Here is a 19,546-nt window from a genome sequence, read left to right on the forward strand (position 1 = left end):
ATAATCTCGTGGCCTGAAAAAGTTCAAGCATCTGTGCAAGAGTAACCCAGACCTTACTCAGTCCTCTGCCGTGCCATCTACTTACAGCAAGTGTCTGCTGTGGTTTCTTAGCCTTGACTAAAGAAATGGGAATGTTTGTCTTCATTTCTTTGGAGTCTAGAAAGGACATAAAAGGTAGAATCGTAGATTTTTTCTTCTTGTAAAGTTAGATTTTCTGAGAGATAAATTAAAGAAACTAGTTAGCTTTTAGGCCAGACTAATAGAAATTGGAGTTACTACCTAATAGATCAATAGCACTTTATAATAAATATGTAGGTGTGTGCCACTGCACTGCACATATTTCATAAGTGACACAGACTTTTAATAATGCTTTAATGAAAAATAATGTTATATTGAAAGTCACCATTCACTATTGCTAATTTAAAATGCACCCTAAAGGACTTTAGCCATTGATTTTGGGGGGGGGGGGTTGGTACGTTAAAATGAGTGATTCTATATTATGTTATTATTGTCATTTCTTTTCATCTGAAAATTGGTTTAAGTTTCAAAATATCAAGAAACAAACGCAGAATTCTCTAAGGTATTTCAAGTACAGCATGATAGTTTCCAATTCTTGTTACAATAAATGTTATTTTTGATACGCAAATATCAAAGATTTCTCTGTATCAAACATGTTGTAAATGGTGTATTTTAAGTAAAATCTTTGCAGACTGTAATCTTTTATATATAGAAGTCTTTTGCATGAATATAGACATATAAATGATCAGATTTTATATCTGGCCTTTTCTGTTTTTAACAGAGCATCAAGAAGAAAAATACAAACAAACAGGAGATGAGCACATACCTGAGGTTCATTGTCTCCCGCATGAAGGAGAGGGTGAGTCCTGCCCCCGGGGTCTTTCGGAGTCTCCTAATTAGATTTCAGTCTGGTTCCCTCTTTAAAAGTTAATGACTGACAAGTAACAAATACGCGTAAAGCAGTTTGGAGAGTGGGAACCACTGCCATCATATTTCATTTGTTCAGTAAATAGTTGTATGATAGGCTTTTAGATTTTTTTGTTTTGTCTTTGTTTTAGAACAGACGTTTCTTTAGCTGCATTAGATTAGAAACATTAACATTTTAAAAATTTATCAGAACATTTTCATTGATAATTAGTGTTTAAACTGGAGCTTTCCAAAATAACCATTCTATCAAAACCTTAAGGAATGCCATGTTAAACTATATAGCGCATGTACATTTTTCCATTAAGTTGTTAAGTACTTGTTTAGAAATTGTTTTACCTGTCTCTCTCTAGCCACATTTAAAACTGATGTATCTAACAACCTTTCAGGCTATAGACCTTAATAAAAAGGGGAAGGACAGCAAACACCCGATGTACCGGAGGCTGGTGCACTCAGCGGTCGACGTCCCCACCATACAAGAGGTAAAGCCAGGCCTTCCATACTGCTTCAGATTCACCTCGAGGCTCCCAGGTGACTGAGAGACTCGCAGCGGAGTGTGATTCTGGGTGCCATTCCTTCTTGAGGAGGGTGTGCCTGCCCTGCCTTTTACTAGAATCATCTAGGTGTGGCCACCACATGCACATGGCTGCTGTTTTAAATTTCATGTACTTGCTCTAGTGCACATTGGGTGTCATCTTTTAAAAGGCCTGGTTTTAAGCAACCTGTAGATTCTTGATACTTGTTGGTTAAAGCAAATGGATGATATCCTGGTCAATTTAATATTTCAGGTGTAGAGAATTCACGTCTGGACATGGGTTCCTAGTTTTAGCAGTAGCACTTGGGGGTTTCTCTCAAGGAAAAAATAGAACATAGAACTAATCTAGAGTCTTGGGAAACAATGAAATGAACTTGAACAAAACAATTTCATTCTTAAAGTTCTCAGTGTTATCAATGCTAGCTGAGGATTCTTGGGTTTGTTAATATTCATTTACTAATTGCAATACAATTCCCTAGACCACTTAGACATGTTTTAAGTTAGGGTTGCTGAATTACCAATTCTGTAATTTATGTGTCATTTTGAAATTTTAAAATTTTATGGTTGGCCATAATAGCTTATAGGAAGACCATAGGAATTATTTGAAATTATCTTACAAGTTTCCTAATCCCTTAGCAGCTAAGAAAGACTGAAGGAGTATTATTTCAATGGAAGAAAAGGGTAAATGAAGGTTGTTCTTTGAAAGTGGCTCGCAAATCTTGCAGTAAAAACAAGTAATTTAAAATTTACCTACTGCCGATAGATTTCACAGCCTCAGACATAGCCTCTTTTCCTAAACTCTGAGGTTTCTGAAGAATGATGAACCCAGTAACCCTTCCTGCCCCTGCCCCTGCCCCTGCCCCTGGAGCTTCTCCTTCCTGCATGGTACCTTCCCAGATCCCCAGTCTTATCCTGTTGGCTCCATAGAGAACACTAGATGGGTGGATGGTGTCTCTGTCCTGTGCTTGGCAAGTGCCGGTTATGAGAAAAAGTACCTTAAGGAAAGTGGAGGAAGACATGATTTTTATGCTTTTAGGAGTTTACAATCCAGACTAAAATGCAAGCCACGAGGTGTATACCTCACATATCACAAAGATGCAGTTGTCCTCCACCTGGGTATGTATTGGGCAACCTGGGGAGCTCCAGACAGTGTCAATACCTGAGCATCCCGGAACCCAATACAATCAGAAATTCAGTATTTATGAATAATCCCTGCGACCCTATGTGACAGACAGGAGGCAGGTACCTTCAGCTTGGGGAATCTGGGGGGAAGCCTTCTTGAAAAGGGGCAACTGAATTGGGTTTTGGAGGATTTCAACAGAAAGATGGGTTCTTTATTATTTTTTGATAATCTCAGTTTTTTAAAAATTGATTTGTAGGGCGAGAGAAAGGGAAAGGGGGAGAAAGAAAAAGAAACATCAGTGTAAGAACGAAACATCTATCGGCTGCCTCCTACACACCCCCTACTGGGGATCGAGCCTGCAACCAGGACATGTGCCTTGTCCCAGAATCAAACCTGCAGCCTTTCAGTGCATGGGAAGACACCCAACGAACAGAGCCACACCAGTCAGCGCAGATCTTAATTATTATTTAGAGGCCTTAGCATTTTAGCATTTAGAAGCCAAGCAATTTTCAAACCTTTTTCCTAAAAATATCACCAGGATAAGAAAATACCTTCTTGTTGTCCAGTTAACTTTGTCATATCCCCTTCTAAAAATTTTGTCTTACCCCAGAACCCCGTCAGGTTTCCTCCCTAATCCTTCTCTTTGTCAGCTAAAGGCAAAGCTACAGAAAATTCAGTGATGCAGATCCATGACACACACCACTGTGATGTAGGAGAAAGCCTGATATTGCCTTGGTGCCTAGAGAAACATCTGGGCCTTTATTTTTTAATTACTTATAAATTAGTACCTAGTCCCAATTCAGAATTATGTGTCTTCTTTAGTTGTGTTAAATTGTCAAAGAGGCTGACAGAAAAAAACACTTTTTTCCAATCTTTATTCCCGTGTTATAATATGTGCTTAAGGTTTCATCAAGCCACCCTGGCCGAAGCTTTCACTGCTTAAAAAGCTTAGCAGTGGCTTTTGTCATCGCTACAGAATGAGGTGTTCAAGCTGCCAGTTCACTCTCGTCAGTGCAGAGGACAGCGGTGGCTGCAGGACATGAGCTCTGCCACACTTCACCCTGCTGCACATTCTGACTGCACTGGAGTTGTGGGTTTCTCTTACATGTGGTCCGTCAACACTGGGGCACAGGAGTAGTAGCAATGATGTCATTCTGGAAAATTCTATGTCCCTCACACTAACGATGTCAGCATAATGCAGACAAGTATTATCACTGGTAACTCCTTTACCATTTTCTTTTTGCCCACTGCAGAAAGTGAATGAAGGAAAGTACCGAAGTTACGAGGAGTTCAAAGCTGATGCTCAGCTGCTTCTCCACAACACAGTGATTTTCTATGGAGGTTGAATATTTTTTTCTTTTTCATTTTTTTGTCATACAATTTACATCCCATGTTGAGAAATACCTTTTATAAAACATTACATTAAAAATTATTTTAATTACAAGTAATGTTTAATCTTTAAGATATTTGGTAATATAGTGATAGCTTATAGAATTGACTGTCCAAAAACAAAACACTAGTACACTAACTGATGAAAGTGTTACTTTTTATAGTTCTATGTACAAACTTAGTTGAAAGGCTCTTTGTAAGCACTGTGATTAATTCTGGTCATTTCCCCACTAATGTTCTATCATTTAAGGTACAGAAAGAGGCCGTTTTATACTTAGAGAATTAATGTTACGTTGGATGTGAAATTAAAGTTGCCTGCAGAATTTTATTTTTCTGCCTGAACTTTTTAAAAATACACATTTTGTTTTAAAAAGTATACGTCCACTTATGTGAAATTGAAAGAAAATTTAAATGAGTGTATTAATTTTGATAGTCTTTCGTTTCCAGATTACTGGTAATGGATATCTGTCTCTAATTACAGCAGACAGTGAGCAAGCTGACATAGCAAGGATGCTGTATAAAGACACCTGTCATGAGGTACTGTCCATTCCTAGTAATTAAACTTTCACTATATTCCAAATTAATTTATTTCAGAATTCCACTCGTCTTATATATATTTTATATTTCCTTTAAATATTTTATTTCCATGTTTGGCATACACTGGAAATAATGCAAATACTGGGGAAAAATTTCTGGCAGACTATTCTCAGAGACATCCTGGGAGATTTAGTTACTAAGTTACTACTAGAAAGAAATTTTGTTTGGTCTTCTTTAATTACCTTTAAGGTGTTAGTTACCTAATGCATGTACGTGTTTTGTATGGGGCAGAGACACTCAACAAATATTACCCTCTCTGAACGAAAGATACTACACAGGCAAAAAACCAAGTTTATATTTCTACAATAAATGAAATACATATTTTGGGAAGGTTTTTGTGTATGTGGTCTTTCTTATTTGAAACACTCACCTGTAACCATATTGTCTTTGCAAAAGTGTCTCAGTTACATAAAAGTTTTGTTTCTTAAATTCATTTCAAATTTGACTTTTTAAAATTCATTCAACAAATATTTATTGAGTCTGTTACCTGCTGTGCAGTGTGTTGGGAAGAATGAAATGGTGACCAAGGTACTGGCTTCCTGGAAGTTCATGGAGCTGTATTCTGAAGACGGAGACTCAGAAAAAGAAACAGATGAAATTGTTTCTTTATAGGTTGTAAAAGAATGTTATGAAAGAAAACAAGGACTAAAGTGGAGAATGAGGCAAAGTGTAGGGGCTGCTGTTATTGGTGGTGGATATTTTATGTGGGTAGATGAGGAAGACCTTTCTGAGGAAATTGCATTAATCCAAGTGCTAAATAGCCAAAGGCACCAGCGAGGCTGCAACGCAGAGGTCAAACATGCAGGCCTTGTAAGGAATTTGTCTTCTCTTTTAAATGCGATCTGGGATCACAGGCTGGTTTGACAAGGAATGCAGCAGGCTTTTTCCTGTATTATTGAAAACTTTAAGCTTAGGAACAGAACTCAAGGCTGTTTGTGTACATGAACAAGAATGTTAATTTACACGAAATCAATTTTATATCGTGTAATGCACATGTATATTTTATGTAGGCTAAAATAGTTGCTTTTCTTTTTCAGCTGGATGAGCTGCAACTTTGCAAGAACTGCTTCTATTTGTCAAATGCTCGTCCTGACAATTGGTTCTGCTATCCTTGTGTATGTGACATTTTGTGATTTTTGTGTTTTACCTCTTAAGTGTATGATGCTCTAAGGAAGTTTCTCATTTACTTGAAGATTATAATCCTTCCTAAATGTTTCTTTATATCATAGTACATATGGTTTTAATGAGTCTAAAAACTGAGACACGGGAAAAACAACTCAGGATTGTTATCCACTTCTGACTTGACAATGAGGGACTTGAGAATAATCATTGGGCCCTGGCCAGCCTGACGCAGTGGTCAGGGTGTCGCCTGTGCACGGGGCCAGCGGCTCGATTCCAGTCAAGGGCATGTACCGGGGTTGCAGTCTGATCCCCACCCTGGTCAGGTGTGGGAGGCAGCCAGTAGATGTGCCTGTCACATCAGTGTTTCTCTCTCCCCCGCCCTCCCTTCCACTCTAAAAATCAATGGAAAAAACATCCCCCTTGGGTGAGGATTAAAAAAAGTAGTAAACATTGAGCCTTAATATATGTAATAGGTTTTCGCTTTTCCTCTCATTCCACAAGAAATCTAAGGCTTTATATATGTTAATAACTATATATTTCCCCTAAAATGACATGAAGGATGATGACAGAAGCCTGTGCATGTACTTGGAGCCCCAGAGGCACAGATGAAAGGCCACCTGCGAGCGGCCTGTCTTCGAGAAGTGACTGTGCTGCTCAGTTACTTGAAAGTTTTATTAAAATTTGAACCTCTGATTAGATAGGCTCGAATCAGGGCCTAAAATCCTCCCATTTCTAACGGGGTCATGAAAGATAGTGAGGGCCTTCGGTTTGCCCCCACTCCCATTCCATAGTGCTGCAGGATATTAAAGGAGCATTTTTTCCTGTCTCTCCTCAGAAGTGAAGGTCCATATTCCTACTGTGATGCAAATTTTAATTTTTGGTGTTTTTCTGCAGGCAAAGTCAGTCAATCCCAGAAGAAAAAGTTCTGTGTGTTTAGTTAGGAGTTAGAAATGTTTTCAAAATAATGAATTATACTTGACTAGTTCAATATTAATGATATACTTGTATTTAATACTTTAAAAGTAATATGACAAGGTAGAACGTTTTATTTCCAGATACCTAATCATGAACTGGTTTGGGCTAAGATGAAAGGTTTTGGATTCTGGCCAGCCAAGGTCATGCAGAAGGAGGACAATCAGGTTGACGTCCGCTTCTTTGGTCACCACCATCAGAGGTAATCACGACCCATGTGTAGCATTCGTGGCTGAGCTCTGAGGAGTTCTCAAGACCCAGTCCGGCCGTTATCAGTGTTCTGGTGGCTTCTTCATCAGAAACAGCTTGAAGTTTCTTTTAAATTGAAGAAACAAATCAGCATATAACTTGACTAGGCATCTAACAGTGATTTCTATAAATTGTGTTTCTAAGTATATTTCAGATACCGTTTACTAAGGAGGACAGTTTCAGTAACTGACACTGTTGAACTCAGATGCGTGTTAATGCTGAGACTGAATTCCTAATGGCAGTGGAGGGGAAGTGCTCTCAGGATGTGTCCATTTCATAGTATTATAATGACACTATGGTTGTTTCAGCTATCTTTCAAGGCATCTTTAAAGTTTCTGTTGCTAGGGATATGTATACAGCAAAGCTTAAAACTTTACATTTTCATAATATATGTATCTCAAGGGTAAAAACTTCATTACTATAAAATTTTTGCTTAGTTAAGTATTTCACCAAAAAAATGCCAAACTCTACTGTAAAATTATAGCTATCTCCTTTATTGTGATATTAAGACCTTAAATTTTACTGCACATTGGAAATTAGAAAGTCTTAAGATATTGCCCTAAGTAATGTGTCATAATAGCATTGACTCTAAAAGTGAATTCAAGTATTGTGAGCTACGATAGGACTTGGAGATTAATGAGTCCAACTAATCAAGCCACGATAGGAAAAACAGTTCACACAAATTTGTTGGGGGGTTCATTTAACACAAATTAAAGGGGGAGCCCAGCCGGGCGTGGCTCAGCGCTTGAGCATCAACCTAGGATCCAGGAGATCGGGGTTTGATTCCCAGTCAGGGCACATGCCCAGGTTGCAGGCTTGAGACAGCCAATCAATGACTCATCATTGATGTTTCTATCTCTCTCCCCCTCCTTTCCTCTCTCTGAAATCAATAAAGATATAAAAAAAAAAAAAAAATTTAAAGGGGGGAAAGTGCCAACAGTCAGCTACATGATCTAAAAGCCATACTGTGTAAGGACTTAAATTTATAATCCGTGTAGTGCCTGTCTCCTGTCCTGCCTGAGGGTGTACTGTATAGTTGTTATTACTGTAAGAGAAGCTACAGAATGAGAGACCTTATTCCTCCCATAGTGAATTTTTACCTAGTCTTCATTTAATTTAAATAGAAGTTCTAAGAAACCTGTGAATAGTGTAAAATTTCCAAAAAAAAAGTGATTTAGTTCTTTCATAGATAGATTTTAGCTGACACTGCTTTCATGGCAAGAAACATGAGTTAAATGATACCATACTTAGTACAAAATTAATGTTTTAATTTTATGATTATTAAACAGTAATTTTTAATGTTACGTGCTCAGTACATCATACTTGGTTTCAGTTTTCCATCGAAACAGGCAAGGAATCACAGTGCACACGTCACAAGGGCGTTAGGGCAGTCTCTCTGTAGAAACACTAATCTGTAGAAGTCTGTGATTGATACCAGGGAAGGTGGAATGGTTAGATTTGTGTCCTTGCGCCATCATTTTCTACTCTAGTTTTGGACAGGTTATTTAGTCTCCCTCAGACTTGTTTCCTCACTCGTAAAATAGGGGCCTCAATACTACCTATCTTAAAAGAGTTTGTAAGGGTTAAAGAAATTTTTATATATAAAGACCAAAGCATAGTGCCTGGTATGTAGCAAATACTTAGTGAAGGTTAGCATTATAATACAAATGGACAGACTACAGAGGAAAAGTTTGATTCAATTTTTAAAATTTCATTAAGTACAGTTAACTTAGAAAAAATAAGAATTCAGTTATGTTTTAAGACCATACTGCTAGCTTAGAATAATTGACAATCAGAATTTTTACCTGTAATTTTTTTCTTTTTTACCAATTTTCAAACAGCTTTATAGTATCAACTATGAGTGATATTTTATTAATAATATGAGTTAACTTGTCTTACGTTTTTCGGTGTATTATGATGCAGAAAATATTTTAAAAGAGTAGTTGAGCAAAAAAAGAATAGTTGAGCTAATCTACTTGGGTCCTTAGAGTAAGTTTGTTGTCTGAAGAGAGAATTAAAACAAAATTATATTTCCAGAGGTTTTCCCCAAAAAACTTTATTTCCTGTAAGATTTTATCTAGAAGTTCTGGATAGATCGGACTCAAAGGCTTTTATTTTAGAAAATAAAAGATTTGCCCAGCCGGTGTGGCTCAGCGGTTGAGCATCGATCCGTGAACCACAGGAGGTCACAGTTCGGTCTCCGGAGAGGGCACATGCCCAGGTTGCAGGCTCAGTGCCCAGTGAGGGGCATACGGGAGGCAGCTGGTGAATGATTCTTTCATTACTGATGCTTTTGTCTCTCTCCCCCTCTTCCTTCCTTTCTCTGAAATCAATAAAAAACACATTTAAAAAAACAACTACATGATTTTAAGTTCTAAGACATAGTTATAGAAAAAGAAAAGACCTACAGTTTTACTATCAATCTGATCTTTATCTTTTCCTGGTTACAGTGTGACCAATAAGATAGTTGGAGTGAAGGATTGATAAGGGAGTACCTTAAAAATTATACTCTGTCATGTTAGAATGTTTGATTCATTGGAAAACAAACTTTATCAATATTATAATCATGAGTTTTAATTAAGCAACATATTATACAGCAAGACCAGACAGCCAGTAAGGGCCACCAGTGGCAAGTTTTCATAACTAACTAACTAAATAAATAAATAAATAAATTTTACTGTTGTAACCATTATAAGTGTTCAGTTCAGTGTTATTAAAAACATTCACATTGTATTGCAGCAATCACCACCAATAAATATTCACCTGCCAGTTCATCATATCTTTACATGTAGGTAGGAAAAAAAAATAAAAAAAAATAACTGGTTTCAGACCAGTCCCTTCTGTACACTGAGAACTTGCTACTTCTTCCCTTTACCCAGAGCAAGTTGTAATGTTCCAGGAAGAAAGGTGACTGATCCCTCAAAGCATAAGTGGGGTTTTTGTAGGATTTGCAAGGTTTTGCCTGCCAGAGGAAATAAAGGTAGCTGATAAGGCATTTGTGTCAAGGCTAACTCCTGCTGCTGCATGTAGCTGGAGGGTGGGATGGCACAGGCAGGAGGAGCTGGCAGAAAATCAGGTCCTGCAAGAAAGAAATAGGACCGTTTTAGTTCATTTGCCTTCTGATCCCTGAGCCATTTTATTTTGCATATATTCAGAGCATTCAGGTTTTACAGGTGTATAGATATAGCCAAATTAGATTATACCTGTTTATTAAGCACTTTAAACTGTGGAGTGTTTGCCTTTTTCGTTATTTTTTTGTAGATCAGATTGCATACCCACTGATACCTTTAAAACTGAAATCTGATTACCTACAATAATGGAGTTGATTAAAGGGAATAGGAATGTATCCTGAGCTATGTTGAGAATTAATTCCCATATTAAGAATAGATATGAATCAATTTTATATCGAGGGGATAAATAGATAATTTAAGGGGAAAGTACTCTCATTGTTCGGGAGTTTGTTCCAGGTAGCACTGTTCGTAACAGTAATCTCTTTAAAAACCCACTGCTTTTAAAAAGTGAACTAAAATACCTTTATTGGTGGCAGTAACATTCAGCCTCAGGTAGGCCTCACTGCTGTATGCTTTGCAGTGCCTTCCAGCGGCACATAGTAAACAGCATTCTCAATAGGCACTAATTTCAGTCCAGTCTAATCATTGGTGCCCTGGAAATTTTTCTTGAATTTTCAGCACTTTTCCCAATACAGTCAGATACAGTTTTTCATCCTGTAGTTTTAGATCAATATTACACATAATTCAGAGACACTTTAAATTGTTTTCATAGCTGTAAACTTGGTTGCCAAATGATTCAGACACTATTCTATTCATTAATCATGGTTCATCTAATGAGTAGGGACTTGATATAAATATAACTCACTAGGTAATAGTTTTGGAATCCTCATATTGTGTATGTATGAATCTCATGAAAATTTCTGGGCAATTTCAAGTGATTCTGTAGTTCTCATCTGCAAATAGCTAGATTTTAAGTAACTTACAGTATTTAGATCAACAAGAGGTAACAGTTTTAAAAGGACTTGTGCAGAATATATATATAAACCATGGCAAACTTAAGCTGTTAAAACAGGGAACAGTTCTGAGACACTTGAATCACTTCAGTTCCGAACTTTGCTTTGATGACTAAAAACAACAGTTACCTCTCCTGTTTTCTACTTGGTAAGAGTTTTTATTCAAGCCATAACTAATAGCCTCAGTGAATTGGAATTTCCACAAATCATTCTTTACAGTGGGTGGTGTCCACCACCATTTTGGAAATTTCTAACTATACCTTTCAATGTTGCTAGGGCTTGGATTCCTTCTGAAAACATACAGGACATCACAGTCAACGTCCATCGGCTGCACGTTAAGCGCAGTATGGGCTGGAAAAAGGCTTGTGATGAGCTGGAACTGCACCAGCGTTTCCTTCGTGAAGGAAGGTTTTGGAAGTCTAAGAACGAGGACCGTGGGGAGGAGGAGGCGGAGTCCAGCATCTCCTCCACCAGCAATGAGCAGGTGAGCGGGATCCCCATCGAAACCACCCATCAGGTGTTATTTTAAATGTGAACATTGTTAGTGCACACTCCTTGCTCTAAAGAGCAGATTCTGACATTCCTCCTTCCTTTCATGTAAACATTTGTAAAGTGTTCTGCAAAAGAGAGTGAATCCAATTCAAACAGCTAAGCCACCCACAGCCCTGACCTGCCTCTGCCTGTTTGAAGAGAGTAAGTGCACTGCTGCTCTTCCGAAGGCACAGTAGCTTGCTCATGCCGTGCACATCAGAGCAGTAATGAGTAAGAGGTGACTTTGTGAAATGGAATAAGTTACTTCTTACCTGTGGGTCCATAGCTAGTATTTTCAGCAGAGAAGTGTTTCAGTGTCTGGAATAATATGCTGTTACTTTTATGATGCCCACAGCTAAAGGTCACTCAGGAACCAAGAGCAAAGAAAGGGCGACGTAATCAAAGTGTGGAACCCAAAAAAGAAGTAAGTTGTGCACCTTGCAATTTCCAGGTGGCATTGGCACAGGAAATGTTTTCAAAGTTATGGTCAAGACGATTGCTCGTGATGTGTACTTGTGAAATGCATTGCCATCAGTCAGATAATATCAACCAAGTTTAAACCCACTCTTCTGACCTTTCTGTCAATATGTGCTATCACTGGGAAAACGCACACGTGCCCTCAGTCAAGCAACCACTGACCAAGTCTGGCTAAGTGGGAGTGTACTTTGTGGCATTTTCTGGAAGTGATATGTTCTCAGCATTACTAAACACAAAGCGTTCAGCTAGTAGCAAATCAGTTAGGCCAACATTTTAAAACAAGGAAATTAGAGTTAAGCTCAGCCTTTTAAAGTGTATAATCCATGCATGTTTTAAATCCAGGTGTAAATCTGGGTGTATGCCAAACTCATATTCAGTGAAAAATGGTTTAGGATTTTAGGAAATTTGTTAATGAATCTAGCCCCAAAAGTGACTATAAATTGATAATAATTTAATATGATAAAATTTTTTTGATTGGTCTTTTAAAATAAAACACTAGTATTAACATGTAATGAAGTTGTAGATGAAGTTATTGTTTAGAATCATTGTAGCTATTAATTGCATGGCTTTTTTCTTTTTTTTTTTTTAAATTGTGGTAGAATATACCTAATAGAATTTACTATCTTAATTGCATGTGTGTTGTTTTTTAATAGTTTCTTATATGACTATTTTGTGTGTATCACTGTTTTATCCTGATAGAGCTTATTCTTAAACTAGTGAGTTAATGGTTTTGTTTTACATTGAAGCACTTTCCTTACCCTTTAGGAACCAGAGCCTGAAACTGAAGCAGTCAGTTCCAGCCAGGAAATCCCCACAATGCCTCAGCCAATTGAAAAAGTTTCAGTGTCAACTCAGACAAAGAAGTTAAGTGCCTCTTCACCAAGAATGCTGCATCGAAGCACCCAGACCACCAGTGACGGAGTGTGTCAAAGCATGTGCCACGACAAATACACCAAAATTTTCAATGACTTTAAAGATCGAATGAAGTCTGATCACAAGCGAGAAACTGAAAGAGTTGTACGAGAAGCTCTAGAAAAGGTAAGGAGCCCCCACAGTATATGCTCCCCTCTCACCTCTGGACATGGTGATTCCTTTCCTATAGCAGTTTAGCTTCTTTCACTCATGCATCAACCAGGCAGCTGCTTTTTAAAACTAGAAATACACTAAAACTAGGAATGTAATAAAGTATCTTTTATAATCAACAATACTTTTCGCACCTAAATATTCACAGCTCTTAAATGAAGGGAAGCTGTATTAAGGTCTTTGTAAATTGTGAGCTGACATATTGTGGGTTAACTTCTTTTTCATTTCAGCTGCGTTCTGAGATGGAAGAAGAAAAAAGACAAGCTGTAAATAAAGCTGTCGCCAATATGCAGGGTGAGATGGACAGAAAATGTAAACAAGTAAAGGAAAAGTGTAAAGAAGAGTTTGTAGAGGAAATCAAGAAGCTAGCAACACAGCACAAACAACTAATTTCTCAGACCAAGAAGAAGCAGTGGGTAAATATCAATATATTCTTACGAATCCGATTGTTGAAAATGTACCATAGGTATGATGGAAATCAATTTAGAAAGATACATGTGGCATATGCAGATATTATCCATGAAATAAGATCAAGTATGAAACTGTCAGCTTTAGTTAATTTCTTAAGCCTCACCAAGGATATGATTTTTTTAAATTGATTTTTACAGAGAGAAAGAGAGATAAACATCAACTGGTTGCCTCCCATATACGCCCCGACCGGGAATCAAACCTGCAGCCTTTTGTAGGAACGATGGAACGATGCTCCAGTCAACTGAGCCACCTGGCCAGGGCTAATTAACTTTTAAAATTTTATTAGAAGTCCTATAATTTCTCAACTCCAGAACCCACAGTACTGAGTATTGCTTAGAATTATTTTGTTAAATTGAGATTATGATACTTTAATGCATAACACATTTAGTACAATTAATTTATATAACTTCTCCATGTATGCAAGTATTTTATTTGGATACATTGGCTGGCCTTTTGCCAATCCTGATAGGTAATATCTAAATTGTGATGAAAGTATAAAAGTAAGAATCACAATAGCAAATTAAGGATTTTCAGAATTTACTGGACTTACATTTATACATTAGATCTATTAAAGAAATTGATTACTTTTACTTTATAATAGTAATATCTCACTAGTCTCTAACTCTAGTTAGAATCTGAGAAATAGTTCATTTTTCATTAAATGAAAAGTGTTTGTGACTCTTGTTTCCTACCTATATTAGAAGCTTCTGAGCACACACATTTCTCCACAGATCTCAGGTAATTGGCTGGGGGGAAAGTTTTGCTCCCAAAAGCTCATAACTTGGTTTTAATTTTAATGAATTATTGTAGGCAGTTTAGTGATTCTTCATTTGATCCAGGCTATGTTCTGAAAAGTCTTTAAATATACATGTCAAGTAAATGTTTCATGAGGGAAGTAAACATCATAAAGATTGGGCAAGAAGGGGAAAGTTGCATATAATTTAGAAGAATCTATGTAAATAAGTTGTAGGAAAAACAGATGAATAATGAAATAAATATCACTAGATGGAAATTAAAGTGCGCCCAAGATAAAACAAGCACAGTACCCTAACACCATGTCTGTAATTCTACCATCATGTAAATTCAAGAGAAAGCCAGAAAGGGGACACTAGACTTAATAAACCCCCATAAGTTTACTTAACAATCAAGGACATGGGAAGAGGCGGCTGTAATAATGAATTATAATACTGCCTTTTATAGCACTTATATTTGTGAAGTTGATCCTGTTACACGTATGTATTTGATTCCACATATAAGTAATTCCGTGCAATATTTGTCTTTCTGACTCATTTTACTTAGCATAATGCCCTTAAGGTCCATCCATGCTGTGCCAAATGGCAGGATTTCCTTCCTTCTTGCAGCTGAATAATCCTGCATATTGTGTGTGTGTGTAGCATCCTCTTTATTCATTCATCCATTGACACTTAGGTTGTGTCAATATCTTGTCTGTAGTGAGTATGTTGCAGTGAACGTGGGGTGCATATATCTTTTCTGTATCCTGTTTTCATTTCCTTTTGGATAAGTACCCAGAAGTGGGATTGCTGGGTCATATGGCAGTTCTGTTTGAAACTTTTTGAGGAGCCTCCATACTGTTTTCCACAGTGGCTGCACCAGTTTACATTCCCACCAGCAGTGCACCAAGTGTTCCCTTTCTCCACATTCTCGGCACACTTACCTCTTTTGATAATAGCCATTCTAAGAGATGTGAGGTGATCATCTCTATGGTTTTGATTAGGATTTCCCTATTAGAGATGTGGACCATGTTTTCATGTACCTGTTGGCCATCAGTATGTCTTTACTTTGGAGAAATGTTAATTCAAGTCCTTTCCCCATTTTTAAATTGGGTTATTTGGTGTGTTTGTGGTTATTTTTTTTTCCTGTTGAGTTGTATTTCTTTCTTTCTTTTGGATATTAATCCCTTAACAGATACATGATTTGCAAATATTTTTTTTCATTCCACAGGTTGCCTTTTCATTTTGTTGATGATTTTGTTCACTGTACAGAAGGGTTTTAATATGCCCAACTTGTTTATCTTTGCTTTTGTTTGCTTTGGTGTCAAATTAAAAAAAATCATCAAGACTGATAACTACACACCCTCTTTCCCTCTATGAAGTTTATGGTTTCAGGTCTTACATTCAAATCTTTAACCCATTTTGAGTTCATTTTTGTATATGGTATAAGATAGTGGTCCAATTTCATTTTTTTGCATGTGGCTGCCCAGTTTTCCTAATGCTTTTTATTGAAGAGGCTATCCTTTCCTCATTGTATATTCTTGGCTTCTTTGTTGTAAATTAATTGACCATGTGTGTATGGGTTTATTTCTGGGCTCTTGATTCTGTCCCATTGATCTATGTGTCTGTTATGCCAATACCGTACTGCTTTGATTTATACCCATTTTTTTAGGTGAGGAATTTGAGGCTTATGAGCTTAAACAGTAAAAACCTGGTTGGTAGAGCGGGAACTCACCCTTCTAAGCTGCTTCTGCTCATCATATCATTTCAGGTAGACTGGTAAAATATTTAGAATTGTTATTGTATTATAATTAAATGACATTATTGTAAGAAATACTATAATATTGTAGGACAAAAATTATGTAGGTATGTCAGATTCCAAAAAATGGATGTTAAAATGATACATAAAAAAGAGAAATATAGTTAGAAAGATACATCTTTTAAATATATCCACAAAGAAAGGGAGAGATATAAAATGAGTGAATGTGTAAATAAGGTAATAGGGTAGTTGGGAGAAAGGATGGTGCTGTTTAAAATACTATTTAAAGTTGGGGAAACTAAGATAGAAGTTAAATAAACTTGGTTCCAAACTCACATGAGTAACACAGTCCCAAGATTCAAACACAGATCTGACTCATTACAACTGTTTCCAAAAATTAGAACGGGCTCTCCACGTTTTTCTAATGGTAACTATATTGAAGTTGCAATGCTGACATAATCAGATCACAAAATACCTCAAAAGATTAATTTTAATAATAAGAAAGCATAGAATAAGCAATGAAGAATATCAGAGTGTACAATTTTAGGTACCAAATGTAGGCTATTCTCCCTGGGTCCTACCTTAGGACTCTTACTGTCACCTGTCAAACCTATATTTGTAGGTCTGCCTATATCAGTGTGTATATAGTTGGTCCGGCTGTCTCTGTAAGAGCTCACATGTCTGTATGGATGCACTTTCAAGTATCTATTTCCAAAACCCGTCCTCATCTTCCCATTGCCTGTTCGTCTCCCTGTGGGTGTCTATTAATGATGCCACCATCCTTCTACCAGCTCAACTTGAAATCTTAGTTTTTACTTGCGCGCCATTTTCTTCTCCCAGGTCCAAACAGTCTAAATTACATAGATTCTTCCCCTTTGTTCAGACCTGTTTTCAACCTCAGTACTGATAACATTCATGGGAGGGCTCTCCTGTACATTGTAGGATGTTTGACTGCATCCTAGGCCCCTACCCATTGGATGCCAGTAGCACCTCTTCCCCTTTGCCCTGCAAAGTTGAGACAATCAAAAAGTCTCCCAACGTTGCCAAGTAAGATGAGGGCTGAGAATTGACCACTGGTTTTGGGTCATAAATGATCTTGATAATAGCATATTCAGTGGTGAAGTGTAATCTTATCATAATTGTCCTTTTTTATGTAGCATAATGTCCTTAAGGAACATCCGTGTTGTAGCATATTACAGAATTTTCCTCCTTTTTAAGGCTTGAAAATATATCATTTATATGTAATGCTTTGGATATTCATTCGCATGTCAGCGTTCACTATTGCGAACAATCCTGCTATAAACGTGGATATACAAATACCTCTTTGATATCCTGCTTCTAATTCTTTTAGGTGGGATTTGTTGGTTCATATGGTAATTCTGTCTTTAATTTTCTGAGGGATCTCCATACTGTTTCCACAGGAGCTGCACCATTTTACATTCCCAACATTTGTTTTTTAACTTTGATGGTAGCCATCCAAATGGGTAGAAGGTATTATCTCATTGTAGTTTTGATTTGCATTTCCCTGGTGATTAGTTATGTTGAACATCTTTTCATGTGCTTATAGGCATTCTAGTATCTTTTTTGGTAAGTGTCTATTCAAGTCCCTTGCCCATTTTTGAATCAAGGTTTTTGTTGTTGAGTTTTATGAGTTCTCTATGTATTCTAGATATTTCTTATCAGATATATGATTTTCAAATATTTCCTCCCATTCTGTGGGGTTTTTTTCATAAAATCTGATTTGTCTGTTTTCTCTTTTTGTTAACTGTGCCTTTAGTGTCATATCCAAGAAATCATTGCCAAATCCAGTATTGTGAAGCTTCTGTTCTATGTTTTCTTCCAAGAGTTTTATTATCTTAGGTCTTACTTTTATAATATCCTTGATCCATTTATTTATTTATTTATTTTTTTTATGTCTTTATTGATTTCAGAGAGAGGAAGAGAGAGAGACAGGAACATCAATGATGAGAGAGTCATTGATCGAGCCCACAACCCAGGCATGTGCCCTGAACGGGAATCGAACCCTGATCGCCTGGATCCTAGGTCGATACTCAACCTCTGAGCCACGCCCGGCCAGGCTCCTTGATCCATTTTGAGTTAATTTTTTTTTTTTTATGGTATTAGATAAGGATTCAGTTTCCTTCCAGCACTATTTATTAAAAGATTGATCCCCATTAAATGGTCTTGGCACCCTTGTCAAAAATCATTTGCCCAAAAATGCAAGGGTTTATTTCTGTGCTCTCAATTATATTCCACTGGTCTGTGTCTATCTCTAGGGCAGTACCACACAATTTTGATTCAAGTAACTTTGTAATAAGTATTGAAGTCAGGAAGTGGGAGCCTCCAGATTTGTTGTTCTTTTTTCATGATTGTTTTGGCTATGCAAGGTCCCTTGAGATTCCACATGAAAATTAGGGTGGGCTTTTCTGTTTCTACTAAAAATGTCATTGGGAATTTTTAATATATATATATATATATATATATATAGACACACACACACACACACACACTCTCTCTCTCTCTCTCTCTCTGTCTCTCCAGAGAAATGAAGGGAGAGTGAGAGAAACATCAATGATGAGTCACTGATCAGCTGCCTCCGGCACGCCCCCCTACTGGGGATTGAGCCGGCAACCGGGGCATGTGCCCTGACCAGGAATGGAACTGTGACCTCCAGGTTCATAGGTCGATGCTCAACCACTGAGCCAAGCCAGCAGGCTGTCATGGGATTTTGATAGGAATTGGCATTGAATTATATAGATGACTCTCAATAGTATTGACATTTTAACATTTTAAGTCTTTTAATCTATGAACATGGGATGTGTTTCCATTTATTAATGTCTTCTTTCATTTCAGCAATATGTTTTGGTTTTCATTGTACACGTCTTTCACCTCCTTAGTTAATTTCTAAGTATTTTATTCTTACGTTGAGGGATCTTAAATAGAATTGTTTTCATAATTTTCCTTATGAGATTTTCATTGTTCCTGTATAGAAATGTAACCGATTTTAGTGAATTCACTTAGTATCCTGCTACTTTGCTGAATTCATTTATTAGATCTAACGGTTGTGTTCTGGAATCTTTAGGGTTTTCTATACCCTAGAGCATATCATAGGCAAACAGATAATTTTACCTTCTCCTTTTCAATTTGTGTAGTTTTTATTTCTTGGTTGCCGAATTGCTCTGGTTAGAATGTTCTGTACCCTGTTGAATAGAGGTGAAAAGCGGGCATCCTTGTCTTGTCCCTGATCTAGAGGACAACTTTGCCTCTCACCATTGATGAGGAGTATGATGCTTGCAGTGGATTTTCATATGTGGCTTTTATTTATTACGTGTAAATAGTTTCCTTCTATTCATGTTTTGCCTAGTGTTTTTATCACGAAAGGTGTTGAATTTTGTCAGATGCTTTTTCTTTTGATCATCAATTGAGATGATTACGTGCTGTTTTTTTCCTTAATTATGTTGATGTGGTATATTACATTAGTTGATTTTCATTTGAACCATTTGTGATTTTTTTTTTGGAAAAGTTTGAGAAGAATTGGTAT

General features: G+C 37.1%; 1 protein-coding gene across 13 annotated transcripts in view; it reads left to right on the plus strand.

Moving 5' to 3' along the window:
* ZMYND11 (zinc finger MYND-type containing 11) overlaps nt 1-19,546 on the plus strand; it is a 123,770-nt gene that overhangs the window by 98,746 nt on the left and 5,478 nt on the right. For all 13 annotated transcript variants that reach the window (XM_081129607.1, XM_081129611.1, XM_081129605.1 and 10 more), the window contains 10 exons: nt 800-877; nt 1,332-1,424; nt 3,854-3,941; nt 4,471-4,526; nt 5,624-5,701; nt 6,764-6,882; nt 11,230-11,437; nt 11,840-11,908; nt 12,727-12,999; nt 13,275-13,460. In XM_081129607.1, the coding sequence (XP_080985733.1) occupies nt 800-877; nt 1,332-1,424; nt 3,854-3,941; nt 4,471-4,526; nt 5,624-5,701; nt 6,764-6,882; nt 11,230-11,437; nt 11,840-11,908; nt 12,727-12,999; nt 13,275-13,460 (1,248 nt within the window). The remainder of the gene's footprint in view (nt 1-799; nt 878-1,331; nt 1,425-3,853; nt 3,942-4,470; nt 4,527-5,623; nt 5,702-6,763; nt 6,883-11,229; nt 11,438-11,839; nt 11,909-12,726; nt 13,000-13,274; nt 13,461-19,546) is intronic.

The sequence above is a fragment of the Miniopterus schreibersii genome, assembly GCF_964146895.1.
Source record: "Miniopterus schreibersii genome assembly, chromosome: 1".
NCBI lineage: Eukaryota > Metazoa > Chordata > Mammalia > Chiroptera > Miniopteridae > Miniopterus > Miniopterus schreibersii.